The 23,692-nt window shown below is 65.0% G+C and overlaps 2 protein-coding genes across 2 annotated transcripts; one reads left to right on the top strand and one right to left on the bottom strand.

Annotated features, from left to right (window-relative positions):
- Window positions 1-1,422: 1,422 nt before the first annotated feature.
- LOC140659637 (uncharacterized) lies at window positions 1,423-12,516 on the bottom strand. Its single transcript, XM_072879505.1, has 4 exons — window positions 11,301-12,516; window positions 10,371-11,120; window positions 2,923-4,077; window positions 1,423-1,619 (listed from the first exon to the last, which is right to left on the bottom strand). Exons 3-4 carry the CDS (start codon window positions 3,728-3,730, stop codon window positions 1,423-1,425), a joined length of 1,005 nt encoding a protein of 334 aa, XP_072735606.1. The 5' UTR covers window positions 3,731-4,077; window positions 10,371-11,120; window positions 11,301-12,516.
- On the top strand, window positions 5,546-18,306 carry KIAA1755 (KIAA1755 ortholog). Its single transcript, XM_072879503.1, has 14 exons — window positions 5,546-5,737; window positions 6,161-6,358; window positions 6,873-8,151; window positions 8,249-8,413; window positions 9,100-9,223; window positions 9,618-9,711; window positions 13,081-13,167; window positions 13,856-13,972; window positions 14,336-14,434; window positions 14,666-14,814; window positions 15,797-15,935; window positions 16,221-16,343; window positions 17,064-17,255; window positions 17,338-18,306. The coding sequence occupies exons 1-14, from the start codon at window positions 5,546-5,548 to the stop codon at window positions 18,304-18,306; spliced, it is 3,927 nt and encodes a 1,308-aa protein (XP_072735604.1).
- Window positions 18,307-23,692: the final 5,386 nt, after the last annotated feature.

Raw genomic sequence — 23,692 nt, 5'->3', positions numbered from 1 at the left:
TGGGATCGCTGCCAGCCGACACTGCCCACCATCACCTGCAAGTCCCTGACAACCTTTGATCCAGCAGCATCTAAAAATACAGCGGGGGGATGCGCGGGGGCTCCTCTGCTGTTGTTTTCCCAGCTGCAGGATCGGTGTGACCCGGCCCCGGCTGTTCCTGGAGCCAGGAGGGCTCTCCACCAGCGCAGGGTCGCTGCTGACGCCAGCCCTGACTGCTGCATCAAAGACAGGCAGCCAGGAACGCCCGGGGACACAAGAGCTAAAAAAGCAGGAGCGCTGCGGGGCACGGCAAGCAGCTGCACCCAGCAGACGAGGACGCTGGGTGCAGGGACACGGCCGCAAGCAACGAGGCTCCCAGCAGGAGCCCAGCCCCGGAGACTGTCCCCGATGCTGGGCTCACCCTCGCCCTCCCTCCAGCCCAACATCCCGGTGACGTCCCGGGGCCAGCGCTGCAGCCGGAGCCTCTTCTCCGCCCGCTGAGGGCTGCCATCGCCCGCAGACAGGCAGGCTCCTCTCGCAGCACACCAGCTTGTGACACGAGGGCTGGGAGCCTCGTGGGAGACAAAAGGGGATGATTTTGCAGAAAAGTAAAAATAAAAATGCAGGAATGGTGACCTCGGGCAGAGCCTGGGGGGATCTGAATGGTGGTTCTGTGCCGGCGGAGCGGCAGGGCAGAGCCTGGGGGATCTGAATGGTGGTTCTGTGCCGGCGGAGGGGCAGGGCAGGAGGCCACACGCAGCCTGTCCCAGCAGCTGCTTGGGACAAACAGGACATGGAGAAAGGGGGCAAGAGAGGAGGGTGAGCTCATGCGGTCAGCGGCCCTGGGGCACCCGGGAGCCCCCCAGGAGCTCTGCCCTTTGCAGGGCTGCCTTGGTCCCCAGACCCCCCCTCCCACCTCCAAGCCTCGGTGTCTCAGGGCGGCAGGAGGGGCCGGGGAGCTGCTTTGGGGTGCTGCAGGGATGTAGGGCTGGATCCAGCCACGCTGGGCGCGTTTGCAGGGCGGCTAGTTTAGTGCAGCTGATAAGAGCACCCCAGGGCTGTGAGCTGCTGCCCTCCGGCACTCCAGGGTGCCGGGGTGGTGGGGTCCCGCTGGATTCGGCTTTGCATCCTTCCCCTCCTGCTCACCAGTGCCAGTGCCACAGAGGGATCCTACCTGCTGGTGCGGGACCCGGTCAGCCACGCTGCCTCCCTCCTCACCCGGCCCCGGTGCCTTTCAGAAGGTGTACGAGCCAAAGTAAGCGCTTGGGCTCATTTCAGAGGTAACCAGGCAATTACAGAAGGTCAGAGCATGAGCTCATACTCCCCTCGCACTCAGGGAAACTATAAAAAGGCTGAAGCAGAGTATGTGAACTAACACAATTAAAGGAGCAATTGGCTGCTGGTGGGGAAGGGAGGAGCTGGCCCAGCGGGCCCCAGTTTGCGTTAGGGATCCCGCACAGACGGCTCGGACCGGGTTTGAGCCGAGGGCCAGTCCCGCACAGAGCTGTGGCAGTGCCTGCGGGCCTGGAGCCGCGTGGTGGGCTGCAGCCGGGCGCTCCAGCCCTGCTCCCCACAGCCAAGCCTCGGCCCACTCGGCACGGCCGCCGGCGCCTGAGCCCTTGCAGCACTCGTGATCTGTACTGGCAACAAAAGGGCTCTCGCTAGCTCCCAAGGAAATGGGAAGCAAGTGCAAAGTCCTCCCTGGCGCTGTCCTCCCTCCAAACAAGCCAGCAACCCAGCTGTACCTCCTCCCGTCTCGGCTTGTTTTCACAGCGTGTCCTTTGGCCGCCCGCTAATCCCTGGACAAATGTTCGTTACCGAGACTGCCCCGGCGGCTTGCAGCCCACGCTGCGGCCATCCCACCCATCCCTGCTCCTGGACCCGTCCCTGCTCCTGGACCCGTCCCAGCCCTGCTCCCATCCCTGAGCCCATGCCCGCAAACACGGCAGGGGGAATGGCTCCAGCCTGAGCAGGGAGCAGAGGGTCCGAGAGCGCTGGATGCCGTGCCTGGGGATCGAAGAGCCGTGCCGAGCAGCCGTGGTTTGTGTTGGGACGTACCAAATCTGGGGCTTTGGCTCTTACGCCGATTGGTTTTGTACGACTTCGGGTTGCTAAATCACCCAATTCTGCCTTCAAGTAGGCACTCGCAGTTGTTGAAACATCCCCACGAACTGTAAGAGACGCTTTCCTTCTGCTCTGCGGCCCACGCACACCCAGCCTGGCCTCTTCCCGGCGCCGTGGAGCGTCCCCCGAGCCGGGGGCGGGAGCTGCCCGGAGCTGCTCCGGGGGGCGGCGGAGCCCCCTGCCCGGCACCGTGCCGCGGGGGCCGGGGCAGGACCCGCCGGGGGCTGCCGCCCTCCTGCCGCCCCCGGACCCCCCGCGGGGCTTTTTTTTCTCCGGGGATCTTCCGCACACCCACTCACCCCCCCACACGTCCCCCCCGGGGGGCCGGCGCCGCGCCCGCCCCCGCCGCCTCGGGGGCACCCGGCGGGGGCACGGGGGGAGCCCCCCGGAGGAGCCGCCGCTCCCCCCCGGGACCCCGGCCCCCCCGCCCCCGCCCCGGCGGGCACAGGCCCCGGCCCGGCGGTGCCCGCGGCCGCGGGAGCGGAGCCGGGCGCTCCCCGAGCCGCCCCCCGGCAGCCCCCTCCCCCGGCCCGCCCCGCCGCGCTCGCTCCTTCTTCGCCTTTTCTTTCTTTCCCTTCTTTCCTCTTTTCTTCCCCCGGCAGAGGCGCGGCGGGCGGAGGGAGCCGGGCCGGGGCCGGTGGGGCCGGGGCCGCCCGCCCCCGCCCGCAGCCCGGGGAGGCGCCGGCGGCCCGGGAGGAGCCGCCCGAGGAGCGGCGCGGCGGAGCCGGGGCGGCGGGGCCGCGCTCGGGCCCCGGGACGGAAGAGGGCCGGGACAGCCGGGGCGGCGGGCCCCCGGCCCCTCCGCCACCGCCCAGCGACCATGGTAACGCCGTCCGCTTTCCCGTCCTTTCTGCTGGCCCCCCGCGCGCTGCCGGCCCCCGCGAGCACCTGCGGGCCCCCGGCCCTCCCGAGCGGGGCGGGCACCGGGCGCGAAGGCGGAGGTCGGGCGCGAAGGCGGAGGTCGGGCGTGAAGGTGGAGGTCGGGCGCGAAGGCGGAGGTCGGGCGTGAAGGTGGAGGTCGGGTGTGAAGGAGGAGGTCGGGCGTGAAGGTGGAGGTCGGGTGTGAAGGTGGAGGTCGGGCGTGAAGGCGGAGGTCGAGCGTGAAGGCGGAGGTCGGGCGTGAAGGTGGAGGTCGGGTGTGAAGGCGGAGGTCGAGCGTGAAGGCGGAGGTCGAGCGTGAAGGCGGAGGTCGGGCGTGAAGGTGGAGGTCGGGTGTGAAGGCGGAGGTCGAGCGTGAAGGCGGAGGTCGAGCGTGAAGGCGGAGGTCGAGCGTGAAGGTGGAGGTCGGGCGTGAAGGTGGAGGTCGGGTATGAAGGCGGAGGTCGAGCGTGAAGGCGGAGGTCGGGCGTGAAGGCGGAGGTCGGGCGTGAAGGCGGAGGTCGGGCGTGAAGGTGGAGGTCGGGCGTGAAGGCGGAGGTCGGGCGTGAAGGCGGAGGTCGGGCGTGAAGGTGGAGGTCGGGCGTGAAGGCGGAGGTCGAGCGTGAAGGCGGAGGTCGGGCGTGAAGGTGGAGGTCGGGCGTGAAGGCGGAGGTCGGGCGCAAAGGCAGAGGTCAGGCGTGAAGGCGGAGGTCGGGTGTGAAGGCGGAGGTCGGGTATGAAGGCGGAGGTCGGGCGCGAAGGTGGACATCAGGTGTGAAGGTGGAGGTCGGTGTGAAGGCGGAGGTGGCCATCGGCCGCTGGGGCAGGCGCGTGCCGGGCAGCAGCCCACGATGCTTCAACTTCTCTGCAAAGTTTGGCAGGGGATGGGGTGCAGCAGGTGGGTGCTGCTGTGTGAACCGTGCCTGGCATGCAGGTACGGGACGCTCGGCGGATCTGTCCCTGGGCTGGCCATCTTGTTTGTCACCGCAGCCGGCACGTGCCGTTGCCCCGGGCTCCCGGGCGATGCTGTCCTGAGCGCTGGCCTTGCGCTCCGCCGGGCTGGGGCTGTTCATTAGCGTTCGCATCGTGCCCTGCCAAAGTTGCTGACAGCGAGAGCTGCAGGAGACGGAGAGGAATTGTTATTCAGGGCTGGTCCCGGCACTCAAACCTCGCTCCTTCCAGAGCAGGAGGGAGAAAGGAGACGGAGCTGAGTCACCCTGTGGTTTGGGTACAAGTTAAACAACTTACAGCACCAAAACACCAAAGCCCAGCTCGTCTTGCTGGTGTAAACCACTTTAAAAAATATGGGTATTTGGGGAGAAATATCAATCTCTATTTAACAGCACTTTGGCTTATTAAAATGGAAATAGCTTTGGAAATGTAAATCTCCTTATGCTCCCTAATGCCTTTTGTTTCGGTTCTGCGCTCCCTCGCAGCTGGCGGAGGGACGGGGGCTAATTGGTTGCTTTTGGCTTTCTAACGGCTCCCCGGCCGGCCTGGCCTCAGCTTCTCCCACGAACACAGAGCTGCTGCACCGTGGTTACCCCAGAATCCTCCCCCAGTGATGAAGTGCTTTGTGACACTCAATGAAAACATTTTTAGTCATTCCCGGCCAAAATATTCCCCAGCACAACGCAGGCTGCGTCCGGTGCCTCCATCAGTCCGTAGTTCTGTCCCGAGGTCGGCTCACGCAGTCCCCGCTGCTGGATGAAGTCCGGGGTGTTTTTGTGCCATTGGCAGGGGAGCGGCTTTGTTCAGTCCGGCCGGCCGGCCTCTGGCACATCCCTTTGCTGTGGGGTTTTGGTGGCGATTTGGAAGATTCTCCTTTTTCCCCCTGCAGCAGGGCTCTCCTCTCCCCCAGACACCCTGAGTTCATCCCCGCCGGTTTACCCAAACTCCAGGCGTTTCTCCCCAGCCGCCACGGTGCGGGACTGGGCAAGGCCGGAGAGCCGGCTGCCTGTGCCACGGCCAGGGGAGGCTGCTCTGGGGTTTGGGGGGACGGTGTCACGAGAGACGGTGCGTGTGGGATGGGGCTGCTGGAAGCGTGCGTCTTGGCCCTGTCGGCCACGGTCTGCGCCCCCCGCCCCGCACAGCCCTGCCAGCAGCGCGGCTGAGCCAGGGAATGGCCGGGTTTGGGGCCGCTCGTCGCCCCGTGACGCAGCCTGCCTGGAGCAGAGCCCCGGCAGCCCCAGTGTCAGGGGCCCTGGCTTCTCTTTCTGTTCTCTTTTGCTTTTTCATCAGTGCCACGTGAGCTGGGCCAGTAAGAGTTAAGTTCGGCTTCAAAAGAGCTGGTTTGGGCTCTGCTGGGCTGTGTGAGGGTGACTCTGGGCAGCGGGCTCTGGCGAAGGCAAGTGCAGGCAGGGCAGGCAGTGCTGGCCCATCTCCCGCGGCAGCACGAGGAGCTGGACGGGTCCCCCTTGGCTGTTACGGACGGTGGCTCCTCGCCTCCGTGCCGGGACAGCGCAGGAGCCCAGCTCAGCGGTGCCGGGCAGGGAGGTGGCGGGCGCCCGGCTGGACTCGGCGCCTGGGAGCGGCCGACATCTCCTGCAAAGCTGGGAGAGCCAACTCTGAACCGCCAGTTTACATGGGGCACGAAACCGGCATCCTCGCCCCGGTCTGGAAGCGGCGCAGGGGAGGGGGCCGTAACCCGGCGGAGCGCTTCCCAGAAAACGCTCGGACTAATTCTGAGTTCGGCGAACTCGGCGATGAGTGCAAACCAAAACACCCCGTCCATCTTCAGATGTTTGTCCTTCCTCCCATCCGCTGCGTTCCCCCAGTGAGCTGCTGAGCCCGGCACATCCCCACGCTCCGCTCCGTGTCTGCCTCGGCTTAACCCCTCGGCTGCTGCGGCTCCTCCGCCTCCGCACGGCCAGCGTTCCCAAGCGGGGCGGCAGGCTGCGCTCGGGGCTCATCTCGGGCTCCTTAAACCACAGCCCAGCGCTGGGAACCGGCCCCGGCCGTGCTCCTCGCCCCCGGCTGCGCCGCGCTTGCTGTGCTCTGCACCCGGTTCCTCCCCGGTTTCGAGCCGAGGAAGGTTTGGAGCCCCCGAGCTCGGCGGCGTTGCCGGCGTGGCCGTACCGGGGACCCGGCAGAGGCACGGTGCAGCGGTGCAGTGCGGGATGGTGGGCACAGGTCTGCGGGGATGACGGCGTCCCGTTGCGGGGCCGCTCTCCCCACCGGCGACGTTTTCCTCCTGCAGGACGCCGGGTCGCTGGACGCGGCGGTGCAGAGTGCCCTCCAGGCCCTCTACCCCCCGTTCGAAGCCACGGCCCCCACGGTCCTGGGCCAGGTGTTTCGGCTGCTGGAGACCAGCTACCGGGGAGACGGGCTCTGCTGCCTGCTCCAGTTCCTCATCCCGGCCAAGCGCCTCTTCGAGCACGTGCGGCAGGCAGCCTGCGTAAGCCCACGCGTCCCCGTGCCGCGGTGCCCTGTGCCCCGCTCCCGGCCATGGGGGTTTGCCCCATAGCGTGACTCCCTGCACGGCCATGCCCTGTGCCCGGCTGCAGGCTCCCTCTCTGCACGTCCCCCTCCCTGTTCCCATCCCCTCCCGCAGAGAGGACCAGGGTGTGCCCAGCTCCCCAGCATGGCTCCGGCACAGAGCCTGGCACATGTGGTCCCCGTGATAAGGGCAGGAGGACTCCCGGGTCACCTTGTCTCGCCCCTGGAGAGGCTCCAGTGGGGGTTTCCCCTCTGTTAGTACGTGGGGAGCACCAGGAATGGCTGCGGGCTCGGGGTGGGCTTGCAGGACCCTGCTGCGGCTCAGCTCAGGGACATCCCACCAGGTCACCAGGCTCTTCAGCCCCCATTGTAGGAAGCGCAGAGCCGGGCAGCAAGAACGCACGGGGCTGGCCGGGAGGGTAGGGAGCTAGCAGGGGCTCTCACTCATGCTCTGTGTTCTTCCTCCCTCCCAGGCTCCCTACTTTAACTGCATCTTTCTCCATGAAGGCTGGCCCTTGTGTCTTCACGAGAAAGTGGTTGTCCACCTCGCGCCACTCAACCCCCTCCTGCTGCGCCCTGGGGACTTCTACCTGCAAGCGGAACCCTGCGAGGAGCACTCGGCACGCATCACCGTCAAGCACCTCTCCCCTGACCTGCGCACGGTGGAGGAGACGCCCGTCCCCGAGGCTGCCTACGCGCTGCTCTTCACCAACGAGTGGCTGGAGGAGATCAACGGCGACCGGGCCAGAGCCCCCCTGCACACCTGCCTGGTGGCCACTGAGAACGGCATCTCCCCGCTGCCGTGGAGCAAGATCGCCACACCGGAGTTCATCGACAAGCCCAAGGCTGGAGCTGATGGCACGCCCACTCCTGAACCTGCAGCCGAGCCGGCAGCACCCAGCGCGCCCGTGCCCCGTGGCGCAGCGGATGCCCCGGTGCCTTACGGCAACGTTGCGGGCACCGTCCCGGGCTGCAAGGTCACCTCTCGGAAGTCGAGCCAGGGAAGATACCCGGGACTGATCAAGGTGGACCAGGCTGGGCTGCGGAAGAAGCCGGCCACGCTGGCCGTGCCCAGCGCCTGTGAGATCGTCAGCCAGAACCTGGAGGGGGAGTACGTGGAGCTGCTGGAGCTCTCCCAGGAGCAGCTGGACCTCCTGGCCAGGTCCCTGCCGCCTGCCTGCCCAAGGGGGCCGATGGGGGCCAGGGCCGAGGCGACGCTCCCCTGGGCGAACGGGGGGCCGGGGACAGACGCCTGGCCCTGCGGGGGGTCGCCGAGCTTGGAGGAGGATCCCTGCACCCCGTGCCTGGCGAGGAAGCTGAGCCAGGAGCCGGGGCCACACGGCCCACGGTGCCGCCACCGCGACTCCTACCTGGCCGCGCTGCAGAACCCGGTGAGCTTCGGCCCCGGGCTGATGGCAGCCATCCTGGAGGAGCCGGACGGCCCCAGCCCCGAGCCGCCCCCCGCCACCCCCCGTGAGACCCCCACACAGCACGGGAGGGGGGCTGGCAGCCCCGTGCTCCTCACCCGCCGTCCCCGCCGAGCGAGTCCCGGGGTGCAGGCGGAGGCATTGGCGCGGCAGGGTAGCCCCCGGCTCCCCATGGGCTCCAGCCACAAGTTCTCCTTCCTGAAGGGCCCACGGCTCGGGGCGGCCCCCGGGGACGAAAGGCCCACCAGCCAGCACGAAGGGGCCTGGAAGAAGATGTCTGCCATCTACTCGCCCAGGATGGGCAGAGCCAAGTCAGCCGGGAAAGGTACCGTCCGAGTGGGGCTGCGGCTCTGCAGGGGCTTTTGCATTTCTCTGCCTCGTTGCGCGTCGCCAGCTCCTCTCTCCTCTGTCCCCACGGGCAGGTGCAGGTGCAGCGGCCGCTGCCCCCACGCAGGAACGGTCCCTGGAAAGCACTGGCTGCAAGAACGGTCCCTCCGTGCCCGGCACCGGCACCCCTGGCCAGGAGCCGCCGGCCTGGCAGGACCTGCACGCCGGGCTGCTGCACTCGGGCATCGTGTGCCTGCCAGGTACCGCCGGCACCGCGAGACCCTTGGGGGGATGTCGGGAGAGGCCTCCAGAGGGGAAACGCCGTGGTGCTGGAGAGGGTTTTCTGGAGGAAGGTTTCAGGGCTTTGCTGGAGGCCAGAAAGCCCCCAAGCTGAAAATTTCCTTTCGGCTGGACAAAAAAATTAAAAACATAAAAACAAGCAGTCTGCTCTGAGCAGCTGCCCCGGTTCCCAGCTGCACCGAGCCCTCCCACACCATTCCTCACCAATGAAGCTGTTCAGCTTTTAGCTGCCAAACACTAAACATTTGGCTTCCTCCTTCACCCGAGAGCTGAAAAACAGTGACAAACCCCATCTTTTTTTCAGGAAAAACGTCCCCAGCAGCTCTGCCCTGGCATTTCCAGGGCCGGCGTTCGTGCCGAGAGCCCTCGCGGGCTGGCGCTGCCCCTCCGGAGGGGCCGGGAGAGGCTGCACCGGGGTGGCCCTGCGGCGGCTGCTGTGCCACCGCAGCTGCACAGTGTTAACCCAGGCTGAGCCCCCGAGCCGGGCCGGGGCAGAGCCCGCTCCCGCACCCCTCGGCAGCCGTTCCTGCTTGGCGAGCAGCGGCGAGGCCAATGGGAGCCCCGGCCGCTCTGGGGACTTGCTCAGGGCTGGAGTTTGCCGCCGGCGGGTGGCTGCTGGAGGGGTCACTCGCCCCTTTCCCCGCAGGGAGCTCAGACAGGCTGGGCAGGGCCCTCCTCCAGGTGACCACCAGCGGCAGCGCTTGGGAAGCCGCGTGGTGCTCGGCCACCGAGCTGGCGAGGCTTGTCCTCTACCTCTGCTCCCTCCCCAGGTAAGGGCCACAGGACCTGCCAGGGACCCCCCGGCTGCTTCCCAGCTCGGGGGTCCCAGGCAGTCCCCGGGCCAAGCCAGGGTGGATGCCCAGCATCCCGCACATCCTGCGCGGTCCCCACCGTGTCCGCTGTCCCCCCCTGCAGCCAGCCCTGAGGACCTGTGCCGAAGGCACGCGTTACTGAAGGTCCGGCACGTCCCTCGGCTGGGGCGTCCCATGGGGACGAGGCCGCTGCCTGCATCTGCCGGTTCCTGCCTGCCCTCACCCTGCTGCCCGGGGGTGCGGAGCCGCGGGAGGGGACTTCAAGCGGGTCCTCGCAGAGGGGAGGGACCCCCACTTCACGTGCCTCTTCTAACCAGTGCGATCTGCCTCCTGCTTTATTTCCCCTTGCTAGGCAAGAAGCGAAGGACGGTGGGCTCACCGTCGTGGTGGATGCCAGGAAGCAGCCGCCCGCTCCTGCCCTGTTCTCGGCCCTCCGCTCTGTCCAGGTACGCCGGGCTCCGCGTGCCTGTGCCACGGACGTGCCGGGGGGGGTCCCTGCCTGGGAGCAAGCGCTGCCGCCCTCCAAGGGTCCCCAAGAGCCTCCCCTGCACCCGCCGTGCGGTGTGATCCCCCGCCTGGCAGCAGCTTCTCTGGCAGCCCCCGGCGCTGCCATGCCCGAGGCCACAGTTTTTATCTTGCTCGTAGATTTTACCCGTAGGCATCGCGGTGCGGATTTACCGAGGCAGCTCTCATCTGCCTGCGGCCGCATCGCAATGCGCTGATCTAGAAAACCCACGGCTCTCTTGCTGCTTCCTCCCCAGTGGCCAGTCCTGGCTCCTGACTCCCTGTAGGTCCTGCAGCGCTTAAACAACTGCCACTTTGTTCCCAAAGTTGCTGATAAATCTCATTTCTGAGCACATCTGCAGCGGTGCAGACCGTCACCCAACAGGGCACAGAGGGCCCGTTTCCCCCAGCGCCCCAAACCGAGCTCCCACCCGGCGCTTGCATCTCTCCAGCTCCTCGAACGCCAGCCGTGAGGCACCGGCAGTTTGGGAACAAAGGTCCCTCCCCAGCCCCGCAGGATCTGTCCTCGTCCTTGGCCCCGCTAACGCCCAGCACCACGGCATGTCCCCAGCCGCTTCAGCATCCCACTAGCTGAGCTCACCTGGAAATTGGCTTCGCAGCGACAGTCGATTCATCCTGGCAGGGTTTCCGTGCCGGTGCCGAGGCCGTGCCGCGGGAGTGTCCTGTGCTGTCCCGGGGGCCGTGGGGTCCTCCCCGAGCGGAGCCCCGGCAGCCCCAGTGTCAGGGGCCCTGGCTTCTCTTTCTGTTCTCTTTTGCTTTTTCATCAGTGCCACGTGAGCTGGGCCAGTAAGAGTTAAGTTCGGCTTCAAAAGAGCTGGTTTGGGCTCTGCCGGGCTGTGTGAGGGTGACTCTGGGCAGCGGGCTCTGGCGAAGGCAAGTGCAGGCAGGGCAGGCAGTGCTGGCCCATCTCCCGCGGCAGCACGAGGAGCTGGATGGGTCCCCCTTGGCTGTTACGGACGGCGGCTCCTCGCCTCCGTGCCGGGACAGCGCAGGAGCCCAGCTCAGCGGTGCCGGGCAGGGAGGTGGCGGGCGCCCGGCTGGACTCGGCGCCTGGGAGCAGGCGGCTGTGCCGGGGCCCCGCGGGAGCAAGGCAGCGCGGGGAGCCGGGCTTTGCCCTGCGGCGGGGCTTTTCCAGAGCAAGGTCTCCCATCCCTGCTAGGAATGGTGCAAAGTTAGGCCAAGTGTGAGAAGAGCAGCGGTCCGACGGCAGGGGTGCAGCAACCTGGCAGGGGAATGCACTCGCAGACCAGGGCACCGGGAAGGGACTCGCTCTCCTCCTGCTCTGCCCAGGCCCGTGGCTTCTCCTGCCAGGCCCGAGGGCAGGAGACCTCTGTGTGGAGACACGGAGAAAAAGGCGAGAAGAATTAACCAAAGCGTGACTGCAAAGTGCTTGAGCTAAAGCGCGTATTAGCTAACGAGGCTGAGTTAACCGAGGCCGCTTTGGCCCCGTATGGGCTCCCAGGCCAGTTTCAGCTGCCTGGAACTAACGCCCACCTTCAGCTAATCCCACCTGACTTCCCGGTGCCAGCGCGGGAGCCCGGGGACGACAGCGAGCTGCAGCTGCCCGAGGTGCAGGACCCGGCTGCTGCCCCGGCTGCCGGGAGGACGCTCATCCCTGTGGCAGGGTCCTGCCAGGCTCCCTCCGCCCTTAACTCTGGAGCCCGGACCCGGGTGATGGGCCCGGCTTTGCCGTGGGCTGCAGCCGGCGGCAGAGCGAGGGGCTCCTGGGTGCGCGGCAGCTGGCAGAGGTAGCACACACCACGCGCTGCAGGAGGAGGAGGAGGAGGAGGAGGAGGAGGAGAGACGTCCCGCTGCAGAGCGGCAGATCCCTGGCCGGCCAGGCTGGGCCCATCCCTGCACCACGCAGAAACCCGCATCTCTCCCGCAGCAGCACCATTTCCAGCAGGAAAGGTGCCGTTTGCCCCCCGGTGCCCCGGCGCCGGCCCAGCCTGGTGTATCTGAGCCTCTCCTGCCCAGGGAAATCCCCCCCAGGAGCTGGAGAAGGCTCTGGCTTTCCCGCTCGCCAATGGGCTCCTTTTGGCCGCCGTGTCTGTAGTTGCCCCCACGCTGCCTGTAAGGCAGCTGGGATTTAACGAGAGCTGTCTGGTGGCTTCCCTCTGTGCCCCCTGCGCCAGCCGGGGCTGCGCGGCCGACATCTCCTGCAAAGCTGGGAGAGCCAACTCTGAACCGCCAGTTTACGTGGGGCACGAAACCGGCATCCTCGCCCCGGTCTGGAAGCGGCGCAGGGGAGGGGGCCGTAACCCGGCGGAGCGCTTCCCAGAAAACGCTCGGACTAATTCTGAGTTCGGCGAACTCGGCGATGAGTGCAAACCAAAACACCCCGTCCATCTTCAGATGTTTGTCCTTCCTCCCATCCGCTGCGTTCCCCCAGTGAGCTGCTGAGCCCGGCACATCCCCACGCTCTGCTCCGTGTCTGCCTCGGCTTAACCCCTCGGCTGCTGCGGCTCCTCCGCCTCCGCACGGCCAGCGTTCCCAAGCGGGGCGGCAGGCTGCGCTCGGGGCTCATCTCGGGCTCCTTAAACCACAGCCCAGCGCTGGGAACCGGCCCCGGCCGTGCTCCTCGCCCCCGGCTGCGCCGCGCTTGCTGTGCTCTGCACCCGGTTCCTCCCCGGTTTCGAGCCGAGGAAGGTTTGGAGCCCCCGAGCTCGGCGGCGTTGCCGGCGTGGCCGTACCGGGGACCCGGCAGAGGCACGGTGCAGCGGTGCAGTGCGGGATGGTGGGCACAGGTCTGCGGGGATGATGGCGTCCCGTTGCGGGGCTGCTCTCCCCACCGGCGACGGTTTCCTCCTGCAGGACGCCGGGTCGCTGGACGTGGCGGTGCAGAGTGCCCTCCAGGCCCTCAGGGTTTCCATGCCGGTGCCGAGGCCGTGCCGCGGGAGTGCCCTGTGCTGTGCCGGGGGCCGTGGGGTCCTGCCCGACGCAGTGCTCTGGGCCTCTGCCTGCTCAGGGCTTGGTTGCAGCCTGTCCAATAAATCCCGTGCTGACCCCGATGTTTCCTGCGCAGAGACACATCGCTGGTGCGAGCGAAGGGGTTTGCTCACGGGGCTCTGTCCACGGGTCCGTGCTGCCAGGGAGCTGGCGGATGGGGACGGAGTTATGGCCTGAGCGACCTGTTGCCATCTCCCACGCCAGCGGGCTCGGGAGCCTTTTCCTTTGTAATGAGCTCACCGGCCTCAGCTGACTCGGGCAACCGAGCCCCGGCATCACCGTGGGTAACCCGAGGGCTCGCTGCGGGGTTTGCCGTGGTGACTCTTCCCTGCCTCCCGCAGAGCATCTCACCGGGCTGCATCCACACCGTGCTGCTGCTGGCCGAGAAGGAGCTGGTCGCCCACCGCGAGAGGCTGCCCGGGGCGCAGGTGAGCCTGTCCCTGTCCCCGTCCCCTCCTCGTGTCCCTGCGTTGTCTCCTGTGGGAAGAGCAGAGCCAGGGTGAAAGGGGCTTCCCGCCTCGGGGGACCCTCTGTCCCCTCACCCAGAGACCCCAGTTCCCCTGCTCGGGGACCCCGGGCGGAGCAGCGCCTTGCTGGGCAGGTCCCCCCGCGCCGGGTGCAGGGGGAGGCCCTCGGGCTCGCTGGGCTGCGCAGACGGGCGAGAGCTGCCCAAGGGCAGCCAAGCGCTTTCCCAGTTACCTCCAGTGGCCGGACACAGGCAGGGAGGTAATAAATCTAAACTTGAAAGGGTTTATTGTTCTTTTAGTGCTGCTCGGTTTAATTAATATCATGTGAAATATTAATGAGCTCAATCACCTAGCTCGGCTGTTGTGCCAGATTATTGCAGTCCCGGCGATCTCCCGGACATTCAACGCTGCACAGCTGCCGGGAGATGCTCCAGGCGGAGCTGCCGCACCGCACGGCGTGCTCAGCCCTGCCGGCACGCAGCGCTCCCGGGGCCGCTGCGCCCCGTGGGTTAACAGGGCCGGGTGGCTTTGGGACCGAAGGGGGCTACGGCCCCTGCTCCAGGCTGTCCCTGGGGATGTTTCTGGGGAGGTTTCTGGGGAGGGACCTGGCGCGGTCCCGCAGGGCGCTGACAAGGCCCGTGCCCCACAGGTGGAGACCCTGGCGTCGCTGAAGGCTCTGGGCCGCTACGTCGACAGCTCCCAGCTGACCCAGGAGCTGGACGGTGCCTTCCCCTACTGCCACGGCGAGTGGGTTCAATTCTTCCAGGTGTCTGTTATCACGCCGTTAGCCATCGCCTCACCTCCCCGCGGTGCCCCTCCGTCCCCACCGTGGCTTCCGTGTCTCACAGGCGTCCTCGGCAAAGCGGCGGGAAAGCCCAGGAGAGAGGAAGGAGAAGGAGAGCTCTGAGCGCAGGAGGGCAACCCCACTCCTGCCTGCTTCTGACTGCTCCTGCCTGCACTGCCCATCCACCTCCACGCTCCCTTCCTCCGTGGCTTTAACCCGGTGCCCCGCGGTATTCCCTGCTCTGGCCTGGCACTGCTCTTCCTCCTCCTCCTCCTCCTCGTTCTCCTCCTCCTCCTCCTCCTCCTTGTCACCCAGCCGCTGACTCCCTGTGTGTCCCACCCGCAGAAACTGCATCCCTTCATGGCCAGCCTCAGGCGGGCGTCGGAGCTGCTGCAGAGCTGCATCCAGGAGCTGCGGAGCACCGACGCGCTGGCGGGGACGCAGGTAACGGGCAGGTTGTAGGGCTTTCCAAAGAGCCCGTCTGCAGTCCAGCACACGGCGACATTTCGCTCTGGTTCCCCAAAACCCAACGCAACCGCTCCCGGACCGGCCGCTCCTGGCCACGGGGCTGTCCCCTGTCCCCTTCGCTTGTCCCTCGGGGTGCAGCCCCGGGTGCCCGTCCTGTGCTGGCCTGGGAGCCCCGGGTGAGACGCGTCTCTGACCCTCCCTCCGCAGGACGCGGCCGCGTGCATCGGGAGGCACCAGGCGCTGATGCAGAGGGTGCTGAGCGACCCGCAGCTGGTGCGCGTGCAGCGCGAAGCGGGGGCCACGCTGGCCAGGCTGCGCAGGGAGGCCGCCCGGCTCAGCGCTTCGGCCGACGTCAGGTAGGAGGGGGCGGCTTCACCACGAGAGGGGTGCCAACGCCGGGGACCCCCGGCCTCCTCCGCTGGCTGGCAGAGCCACCTTCCCAGGGACGGCCCGGTCCCCGTGAGCACAGGCTTCTTTCCAGCACGGCCCAGAGCTGGCACCGTGCTCCCTCCTGCCCTGCAAACGCCCTCCAAGCCTGGCGCCCGCATCTCGGACGGCCCTTTGCAGGGTTGCCCACCATCCCGGCTGGGGAAGGTGCACAGGTCCCTGGGAGGGTCTCCCGCCCCGGGACCAGGCTCCGGGGCTGCGCAGCAAGGCCTGCGGCCAGCCCTCCGGGCTGGTCTCAGGCAAAGCCACTAGATGGGGCCAAGCCCCGGCGGTGCCGCACATGTCCGGCCGCGCCGCGCTCGTCCGGCGATGCCGCACACGTCTGGCGATGCCACACACGACCGGCGATGCCACACATGTCCGGTGGTCCCCGCACGCAGGCAGCACTAATCCCGCTGCTCCCTTCTGCTCCCTTCTCTTGGCTAGGCCGGGCCACACCGACAGCCAACGCTTTCCTGTCCCGCGTTCCCTGGCGTCCATCTTGCTCCGTGGGACGGGGAGGCGTCAGGACACCGGCAGGGCCAGGGTGCTCTGCTGCAGCGTGCCTGGCGTGCAGGGCCTGGAGCCCGCTGCCCCGCGCGCCCCAGGGAGTGCCCTCGTGTCCCGGGTGGGCTCTGAGGATGCACGAGGCGGGTGGGGAGGTCTCTTGGTCGGCTCCTGACCCGGGCACCTGCCAGGCTCTCGCCAGCCACACGTGCTGGGTCGTCACCCGTCCGCTCCCTCGGCTCCCGGCTGCCCACGCGGCCCCATGCCGGTGCCTGCATCCAGGGAGCTGCCCCATCCAGAGGCTCCTGCCTGCCGGAGAGCTGCCTCGGCTGGCGTCTTCAGGAGGAGCCGGCAGCTTGCCCGGCAGTGCCCGGCACTGACGGCCGTCTCCTCCCTGACCACCAGGACCAGCATGGAGCTGGCCGAGGGGCTGTACAGCCAGCTGGAGGAAGAGCTTCACGACCTGGTGTCCCAGTCCAACAGCTGCCTGGAGCGCCTGGAGTTCCTCCGAAAGGTCCGGGAGCTCGAGGCCGAGTTCAGCAAGGTGAGTTGGGCGTCCCTGGGGTGCCGCTCTGGGTGCAGCAAGTTGAAGTTGTCCTCTGCGGTGTTCCCACGGCTGAGCATTTTGGGCACATTTCCTTGGGTTTTGATGATGGAGGAAGCCCAGAGAATAACAGGATTGCCTGAGCTTTGATTTTCATTATGGGGCGACTGTGCGTAACCACGCCTGGGATGGGTGCCCCGGTCGGGGAAGGAAGGGGAGGTGCCGTGGAAGCGCTGCTGCCAGCGGCCGGTCCCGCCTGACCCCCAGCCCCGCTCTCTCTTGCAGCTGGGGTGCTGGCTGGACGGGGAGGCAGCGGCACGGCTGCAGGAGATGGGTGCCGAAGAGTGGAGCCCCGATGGCTTCCAGGGCTCCGCCGACCACTTTGATGAGTTCCTCGTCCAGGCAACTGTATGTTTGGGGGGACTTTTCTCTACATGCATCCCTAGGCTATCGCTGCCAGCAGTGCTGTTAGGTGGCTCCGGCCCCTGCCTGGCGCTCGGCAGAAACTGGAAATGCCAAATTAGAAACGTTCGAACGTTGTTACAAAGTTTGATACAATCAGCCCAAATCCCCCAGGTTTGGAACCAGGCTTCTGGGCAAAACTGGGTGTCCCCATGCTGGCTGGGTCAAGCTGCAGTTTCCAAGCCCAGCTTTGCCGGGTCCTTTGGGCAGCCCTGCTCTGGTGAGGGGGACAGTTGTGCTGCTCCTTGCTGCGCTTTGGGCTGGGGCTGCTGTTCCGAACCCCGCCTGCACTCTGTCCTTCGCAGCCCCCTTCCTCCCACGGGGCTGGGCTGCAGACAACGAATAATGTGGTGGCAAGGGTTTGTTCCTCCCGTCCCTCTAGATATGGAGGCCCTTTAGTTACACGCACCGCAGGGAGGGCGAAGCAAGGCGACTCCACTCAGGACAGGACGATGCACTTTGTGCCGAGCCAGGACAGAGCAGAGATTTTGAGAATCCCCATTCTCTTTGTTTCTTCTCGCTTGCCCAGAAACGTTTCCCGTGTAACTTTGATAGCGATGCTGAGTGCTGACCTGCAGAGAGCCTCACCCTGCACGCACGTCCCAGTGCAGCAGGTCAGCGCCGTTCCCCGAGCACGGAGCTTGTTCCTTCCTGCCGTCCCTGCAGGCTCAGTACCGGCACGGCCTGGCCCTGTGTCAGGAGGCGGCTGAGGTCCGAGACACGGCTTTCCCCGAGGCAGACCCCTTCCAGGTGGCTGCAGCCCTTTTCCGGACGAAGCTGATGAGCTTCTACAGGCAGGTGGAGCGGCGGCAGGCCGAGCGGGAGCTGCTGCGGGAGCTCGGCCAGTTCTCCAGCAAGGTGGGTGCGTGGGCTCTCCTCCCGCAGGACCCAGTGCTGGCTGGGCAGCCATGAAAGCAACCGCTCCTGCCTTCTTTCCTAGATCACGGGGCTGAAGCTGGACTGCAGGCAGTGCTCCGCCCGGGTGAAGCGCGGGGAGGGCCAGGCGCTGCAGTGCCTGCAGAGCTCCTTCCAGAAGCTGTCAGTGGAGTTCGCCCTGGAGAAGCTGCAGGAGATGAAGGCTCAGGTGTGCAGGATGCAGAGCAGCCGAGGGCTGGCAGCCTGGACAGAGGCACAGCACAGGTACCAGGAGACCCGGCAGATCCTGGAGGAGATGCTGGCAGAGCTGCAGGAGGCCTGGGGAGCACAAGCTGATGGGCAGGGAGACGCCTCCGGCTACCCTGGCTCGGGGTCTGCAGCCCCTTGCAAGGAAGCCCCAGTCTGCAAAGCAACTGCCAGCCCTGAGCCAGCCGGGCCGGGGGGCCGGGGGGCGGCGGAGCAGCCAGAGCCCAGCGCCCGGGGGCCGGGAGAGCCCGGGGCCAGCAGTGTTCCTGGCCCCGCGCTGGGTGCGGAGCCGAGCTCCCCGCAGCCCCGCTGCCGGCAGGGGCCAGAGAGCAACCGTGCCTTTCACCGCCATGTCTCTGCTGACACCTCCCTCCCAAAACCCGAGAGCGGAGCCTGCCTGGGAGCTGCAGGACACCTCGCCCAGGAGCGCAGCCAGCCCGTTCAGAGGCATCCCTTCACCCTGCCTTCCCGGGCACGTTTTCCAGGTGCTGATCTGTTGTGTCCCACCGCTGTGCCCCACGGGACTGCCTCAGCCCCCGGCACGCACGGTCCGCCTGCAGATAAGTGGGCAGAAGCCACCCAGTACTTCCAGGTTTCCAGCCAGAGCAGTTTCTCCTCTGAAGACTCAGACTCGCAGAACTCCACCGAAGAAGCCCCAACAGCGAGCCTGGCTTTGCCCCGGGACCTCCAGAGTCCCAGACCGCCTTGCCCCTCCGAAAAGCCCCCGCAGATTGTTTACCTGGAGAACCACCACACCGAGAGTCCAGCTAAGGCAAATGCCAAGTAAAACCAGTCCCTTCCAGTTGGGGCTGTTTCTGTCCAGTTGTGGAAGTCTTGATCACCAACTGGATGGGATGTCCCGTGCTCAGAGGTGGGACGCTGGGACCTGTTGCCCAACCCTCGGTCCCAGAGTCCTTCAGTTCCCCATACTTAGTGCTCACCCCGCTGTGGAACAGCAGTTCCACCCCGTCACCAGCCTCACAAGGTTCGTTAATAATCTACTAGGTGTGTAGCAATATTCACATAAAGTGCATTTATCCCTACAAGCGCCAGGTTTGCCTCAGGACAGCAACGAGGGTTCCCTGCAGCCAGCAGCCACGCTCGGAGTGTCCCATGGGAGCACAAACCCATGCCGAGGCGTTTCTACCTGCCAGCCCCGCTGTGCTCCCCCCTCTGCCGGGCGATTTTACCGTCCCCTGCACTGCTGCTGCAGCCCTGGCCAAGTGACAGGGACAGGCACTTTGTTTGTGTGCACTCGTTAATGTGGGACTAACGTTATTAACGTTAATAAACCTGAAGAGAAGCGCCCGGCGTGGTCCTCATGGAGCAGAACAAAAAGCTGTGTCCTGCTGAGAGCCAGGCACTGGGCTGCTCACCTGGGCTCTCCGCCGCTGCCGCAGCCCAGCGCCAACGGGCGGCCGGTGCCACCGCGAGAGCCTCCCGCGCCGCTTGCGCGAGCTGTGGCCGCAGCCTGGCTCTGCTGCCCGCCACCAGCATCTTGCTGCCGGTAGGATGGTCCTGCTCAAAGCGCTGCTGGCTCGTCCCTCTTGTGCCCTGCCCCGCTGGCCCCCTCTGCTAGGCTGCAGGCGTTTGCAGAATGAGCCCCTCTCCCTTTTGTAAGGGTTAAGTGCCGCCGTCTCCGGTTCTCACTCCTGTCCTACCTCCTCCCCAGTACGTGGGCAAGGGTGGTGTCGTCCTGCCCAGCCTTCCGACTCACTGGGAACAGACTGCCCCAAAGCCTTGGGGATCTGACTGAGCTGGGCGTGAGCTCGCCGATCGCCATCCGAAACAGCCCGGGGTCCCTGGGGATCCCGTCCCCACAGGCGCGTCCCGCCGAGCCGCACCGTCTGTTTGGGCACTCGGGAGCGGGCGAAGGCAGGCAGGGAACGGGCTGTCCGGCCACCCCAGGCAGCCGCATCATGAGCTAATCAAGAGACTTGGTAGAAAAAGCAATATCTCACGTAGAGGCTGTTCCAGAAAAACACTCTCCTCTTCCCAGCCGTGGCGCGGTCATGGCTCACGGCCCCGCGCGATGCTGCGTGTCAGCAAAGGGCACTTGCCCATCCCAGTGTCTGTGAGCATCACTCATACCCCCCTCAGCCTTGTTTTTGCCAAATCCCCAAGCCAAGCCCTGCTGAGCTCCTCTCCGAAGGCTGCGGTCCTGGCCGCCCCCCACGGCACCGTGCTCCTCCTGCCCAGGTCATTAATGGCAGTGTTAACGAAGACCGGTCCCAGCCTGTCCTGGGACCTCCTGCCTGTTGCTTCTGCTCCCAGTCCTACCCGTTGTCTGCTCTTTCAGTTCTTTTAAACTCCATCTTCCCCAGCACAAACACTAATTTTCCTAGCAGCACTTCTATCACCGCTTCACTGAAATCCCGCTGGCTGAGGTCTAGCCTGTTCCTCTGGGCTTAAAAGTAATTATCATAGAGAGACACTGGGGGAGGTCTGCACGGTCCATCCTGGGTGAACGCAGCCAGCTTTGCTCCGTTCTCCAACTAACGCCGCATCCTGAATGTCACCGAGGTCACCCCAGCCAGGCCACTTTTCCTACCTCTTCATGTCATGATATTTACCCGTGCGCAACCGTCTGGCCCTGCACTGAGTTTAAAGGGCTTCAGAAATCCCTTGCTGCAGAGGTGATGTAGCGCATAAATCCAGAGGAGCAGATGGACATGCCTCCCCCTGCCCTGATGTCCCTGCAAGCCACCCAGGGCTGGCTGTCCCCGCACCGGCCAGCCAAGCGTGCCTGCTCCCCGTCCCCGCACACGTGGCTGGTGAAAGCCATGCCTGCCTGGATGTGCCCAGCTCATTGCAGGAGCCAAAAATCTCTTCTACCTCCAAAAGCATTTAAAGCCCGGCCTGACAGTTCCCTCACTCAATTTTCTGCCCTGACAGATGCTTTGTTGTATCATCCCGATACGCGCTCGCCTCTGCAGTGCAGCGAAGAAACAGCACGTCTTCCAAATTCCTCTTTGGACACCGATTTTTGCCTGTTGTTTCACAGAAGCCCGTGGCTTTGGAACTCCTCGTTATCAGCGTGCGGCCACGTGCGGCTGAGCTCAGCCTCCTGAGACCAGCACAGCACATGCGTCCCACCCCGGGCTTGTGCCGATGCCTTGCCGGGCTGGACACGCCGTCCACGTTACTCATCTCCCTTGGGAAAGGCAGACTGCGCGCTGGTGATGAGCACTGCGCACCCCATGGCCGCCGCAGGCACGCCGGCTCCCGGGCTGGGATGCCTCTGCGGGGACCCACGCTACGGCACAGCAGCTCCAAGCCTGGCGAGGGCCGGCAGGGCCGGCTGGACTAGCCGGGGGGTCTGCTGGGCCCGAGCTGCCCAAAACTTGGGCAGCCGCCTGCATCAGCCCACCCGGCATCGGCGGGTGCAGAGGATCCCCTCCCCGCCGCTCCTGCTTTCTTACCGTGTCCAGGCAAGGAGGACATAGACAGGTATTAAAAATGAACCACGGTGTAAATTGAACAAGAGCAAGGAAGAGGGATGAGAATATTATTGCTGAAATGATATCGTGTGGAAGCGTTTGGGTGATGCCGTTGTTGCGTATCAACCCCTCGCTGTCATGCACTGTCACTGGATAAGCATCTCCTGTCCACAGCTGAGGCTGCTTTTTATCGCTCTGCAATGCTCCCGGAGTCACAGCACTGCCAGGCTGTGAAGAGACAAAAATGCTAATCAATACTTTTGTCATTTTTAGGATTGATTATTCTAATTAATTCTGGGAGCCGTTCAGCCCGGCTGTGAACAGATAGCTGCTGGTGCATAGGGTGGCAGCCGGACTGGGATCTCGTTTATCCCATCATATAATTCAGGAGATGAAATCTCTCTAGCGGCCAGGAGTAAAACTTCGTATTGATTCTGAAATGCTTTGCTTGCTTATAGGAATAACGCTTCCAGTGCCCCAGAAGATGCTTTATGCTTTGCTGTTCTCCCGTGCCATCTCCAGTGGTGATACGAGGCCAGAGGCTGAAACGACCCAAACCCGGGAAGGGTGGAAGTGGCAGGGACCGAGCCCTGGGCTTGGCGGCCCTATGTTGGGAAGTTGCCTCTTTACTTAACTGGGGCAAGCAACGTCTATTCTAGCTTCCACATTGACACGAAAGAGGCGCTCACCATTTTTCATTTATTTTACCTGTGTTTAAATAGGCAGTTCCCTGGGAGCCCCTTGGAAAGGCACGCAAATCTGTGCTGCTGTTCTTCATCATCATCATGCACGGAGCAAAGCCAGTTTCTGCCTCCCAGCATCCCCCAACCTTGTCGGAAGAGATTTTGGCACCTGGGCCCAGGCTGTGCAGGGGAGCACCCCCTCTCCTCCGTCCCTGCGGGCTGCCGGGTTCTGCGGAGTCGGAGCTTGCCCTGACCACAACGGCCGGGTCCCAGCTCCAGGACAGGCTGGGAGCGGAGAGGCTGCCCCAAGGGCTGCGAGGAGCCGCAGGTAAATCCAGGAAGACCTGGATGTGGGGTTTAAGAAATAAACTCAGGCAAAGCAAACGCCTGGAGGCTGGGGAGAAAAGAGAATAGTCAAGACAAGACCGAGAGGCACCAGTCCCGCAGCAGGATGGATGCCTGGGGCCATACCAAGCCCCTCTTTCGCTGCATGTCGAGACGAGGGTTTGACGGCATCGAGCCGGGGCCGGGGCAAACCCAGCGAGTTGGGGGCATTTTCTAATTTGCCATTTTTGAGCAGCAGCAGCAGCAGTGCGGCAGCAGTAATAGAGATGTCTGCAGCGTGGTTTTGAGATTCCTTATATTAACGTCCTAATGCCTCAATAAAATGCTGGGGAGAATCAGGGAAGAAATAATTACTGACATGAATAATAAATGCTTCACATCTGCGACGCCGTTCCCTGCCTGCTCTGAGCGCTTGGCCAGGAGCGGCGGCGGGTCCCTGGGGGATGGGGACAGGGGGGTCCCCGGGCCGGCAGGGACCTCTGAGCTGGGCCACTGCCGGCTGGCGTTTGCCTTCGCTCAAGCCCGCCCGGTGCGGGAGCACCCGAGGCGGTGGGATGCCTGAACCAGCTGGCATCCCGGGGCGGGAGGTGCTGCCATCAGCCTGCTCTCCTCTGCCCCTTTTCTCCCTCCTCCACTGCCTTCCTTGGCTAGGAAGAAGTTGGGACTTTGGAATTTTAGTTTTTAGGTCAGGGGGAATAGCCCTTCCCATGGAGAAACAGAATCATCTGCCAAAACAGACGGAATTCAGATTCTCCTGAATAACGCAAACAATGGCTTTTCTGTTGTTTTTCTTTTTCCAAAAGTAAAAAAAAAAAAAAAGGATATTTTGCAAATCCTGAGATTAACTGATAACAGAAGGGAGAATTTCTGGCCCCTCCCTGGAGGGTGAATCGGTTCCTCAGGGGAGCCCTGTGCTCTCGGCTGCCTGCAGCCCCCACAGCCGGGTGGGCACAGCTAGATACCGCCTACCAAACAGTGGTTTTGCAACATTCTGCAAAAATTTTCTTATCTCCGCCGATCCTTCAGCGCGTGATTTATGACTCCAAGTCGGACCAGTTAAGCTATAACCTTTGCAGAAAGGCAAGTGCGGGAGTTAATCAATGTCTCTTTCCCACCCATGAAAATGGCAAAATCATTTGTCACAGGCTGGCGGGGGTTTCCGGCGGGGCCGGGCTGGCAGGGGTCCGGCAGTGCCAGGGCGCGGGGCACCGCGGCCAGCCCAGCCCCTGGAGGGAAGCTCCTGCAAGACCCGGAGAAATACTTTTTTCCGAAGGAAATAAATAAATGTTAGATGTAGAAGATGACAAAACCAGCCTGGAGACAGAGACAGGCCGAGGGTCAGGCAAGGATGCCAGCTGGGGGGGGACAGCCCTCCTCTCCCCCACGGCCGCTCTCGGGGGCAGCCTTCCCCCCGCGGCTCCTCGCGCCCTGCTCCAGCGGCGCAGCCGGTACCCAGCCGAGGCTGGCAACTGCACTCTTCCTCTTCCTCCTACTCCTACTCCTCGCTGCCAGGGTCCCATCAAGCCCTGCCCTGCAGACCGTGAGGCAGGAGGGACGCTGAGTTATCAACCACAGCGGAGGCTGTGGGGCTGCAACGCTCCTGGTCGGAGCCGCGGCCGTGCCTTTGTCCCAGGCAAGGAGGAAAGCATGGACGACGGGTGGCAAGGCAAAGGCGCAGGGACAACCGCAAGTGGGACAACACAAC

This window comes from Ciconia boyciana, chromosome 14 (assembly GCF_034638445.1).
Source record: "Ciconia boyciana chromosome 14, ASM3463844v1, whole genome shotgun sequence".
In the NCBI taxonomy this organism is placed as follows: domain Eukaryota; kingdom Metazoa; phylum Chordata; class Aves; order Ciconiiformes; family Ciconiidae; genus Ciconia; species Ciconia boyciana.
Note: the sequence above shows the minus strand (reverse complement) of the source record. Positions and strands in the feature narration are given on the sequence as shown.

What these genes read in the sequence shown, in the direction of transcription:
- LOC140659637 (XM_072879505.1), bottom strand. Translation starts at nt 3,730, where the DNA reads ATGTCCACCTTCGCGCCCGACCTCCGCCTTCATACCCGACCTCCGCCT. An exon ending in AAGCGGACGGCGTTACCATG is followed by an intron (nt 1,620 to 2,922) that starts GTCGCTGGGCGG and finishes TTTTGTTGCCAG; the next exon opens with TACAGATCACGAGTGCTGCA.
- KIAA1755 (XM_072879503.1), top strand. Translation starts at nt 5,546, where the DNA reads ATGGGGCACGAAACCGGCATCCTCGCCCCGGTCTGGAAGCGGCGCAGG. An exon ending in TCGAGGCCGAGTTCAGCAAG is followed by an intron (nt 15,936 to 16,220) that starts GTGAGTTGGGCG and finishes TCTCTCTTGCAG; the next exon opens with CTGGGGTGCTGGCTGGACGG. An exon ending in AGTTCCTCGTCCAGGCAACT is followed by an intron (nt 16,344 to 17,063) that starts GTATGTTTGGGG and finishes CCGTCCCTGCAG; the next exon opens with GCTCAGTACCGGCACGGCCT.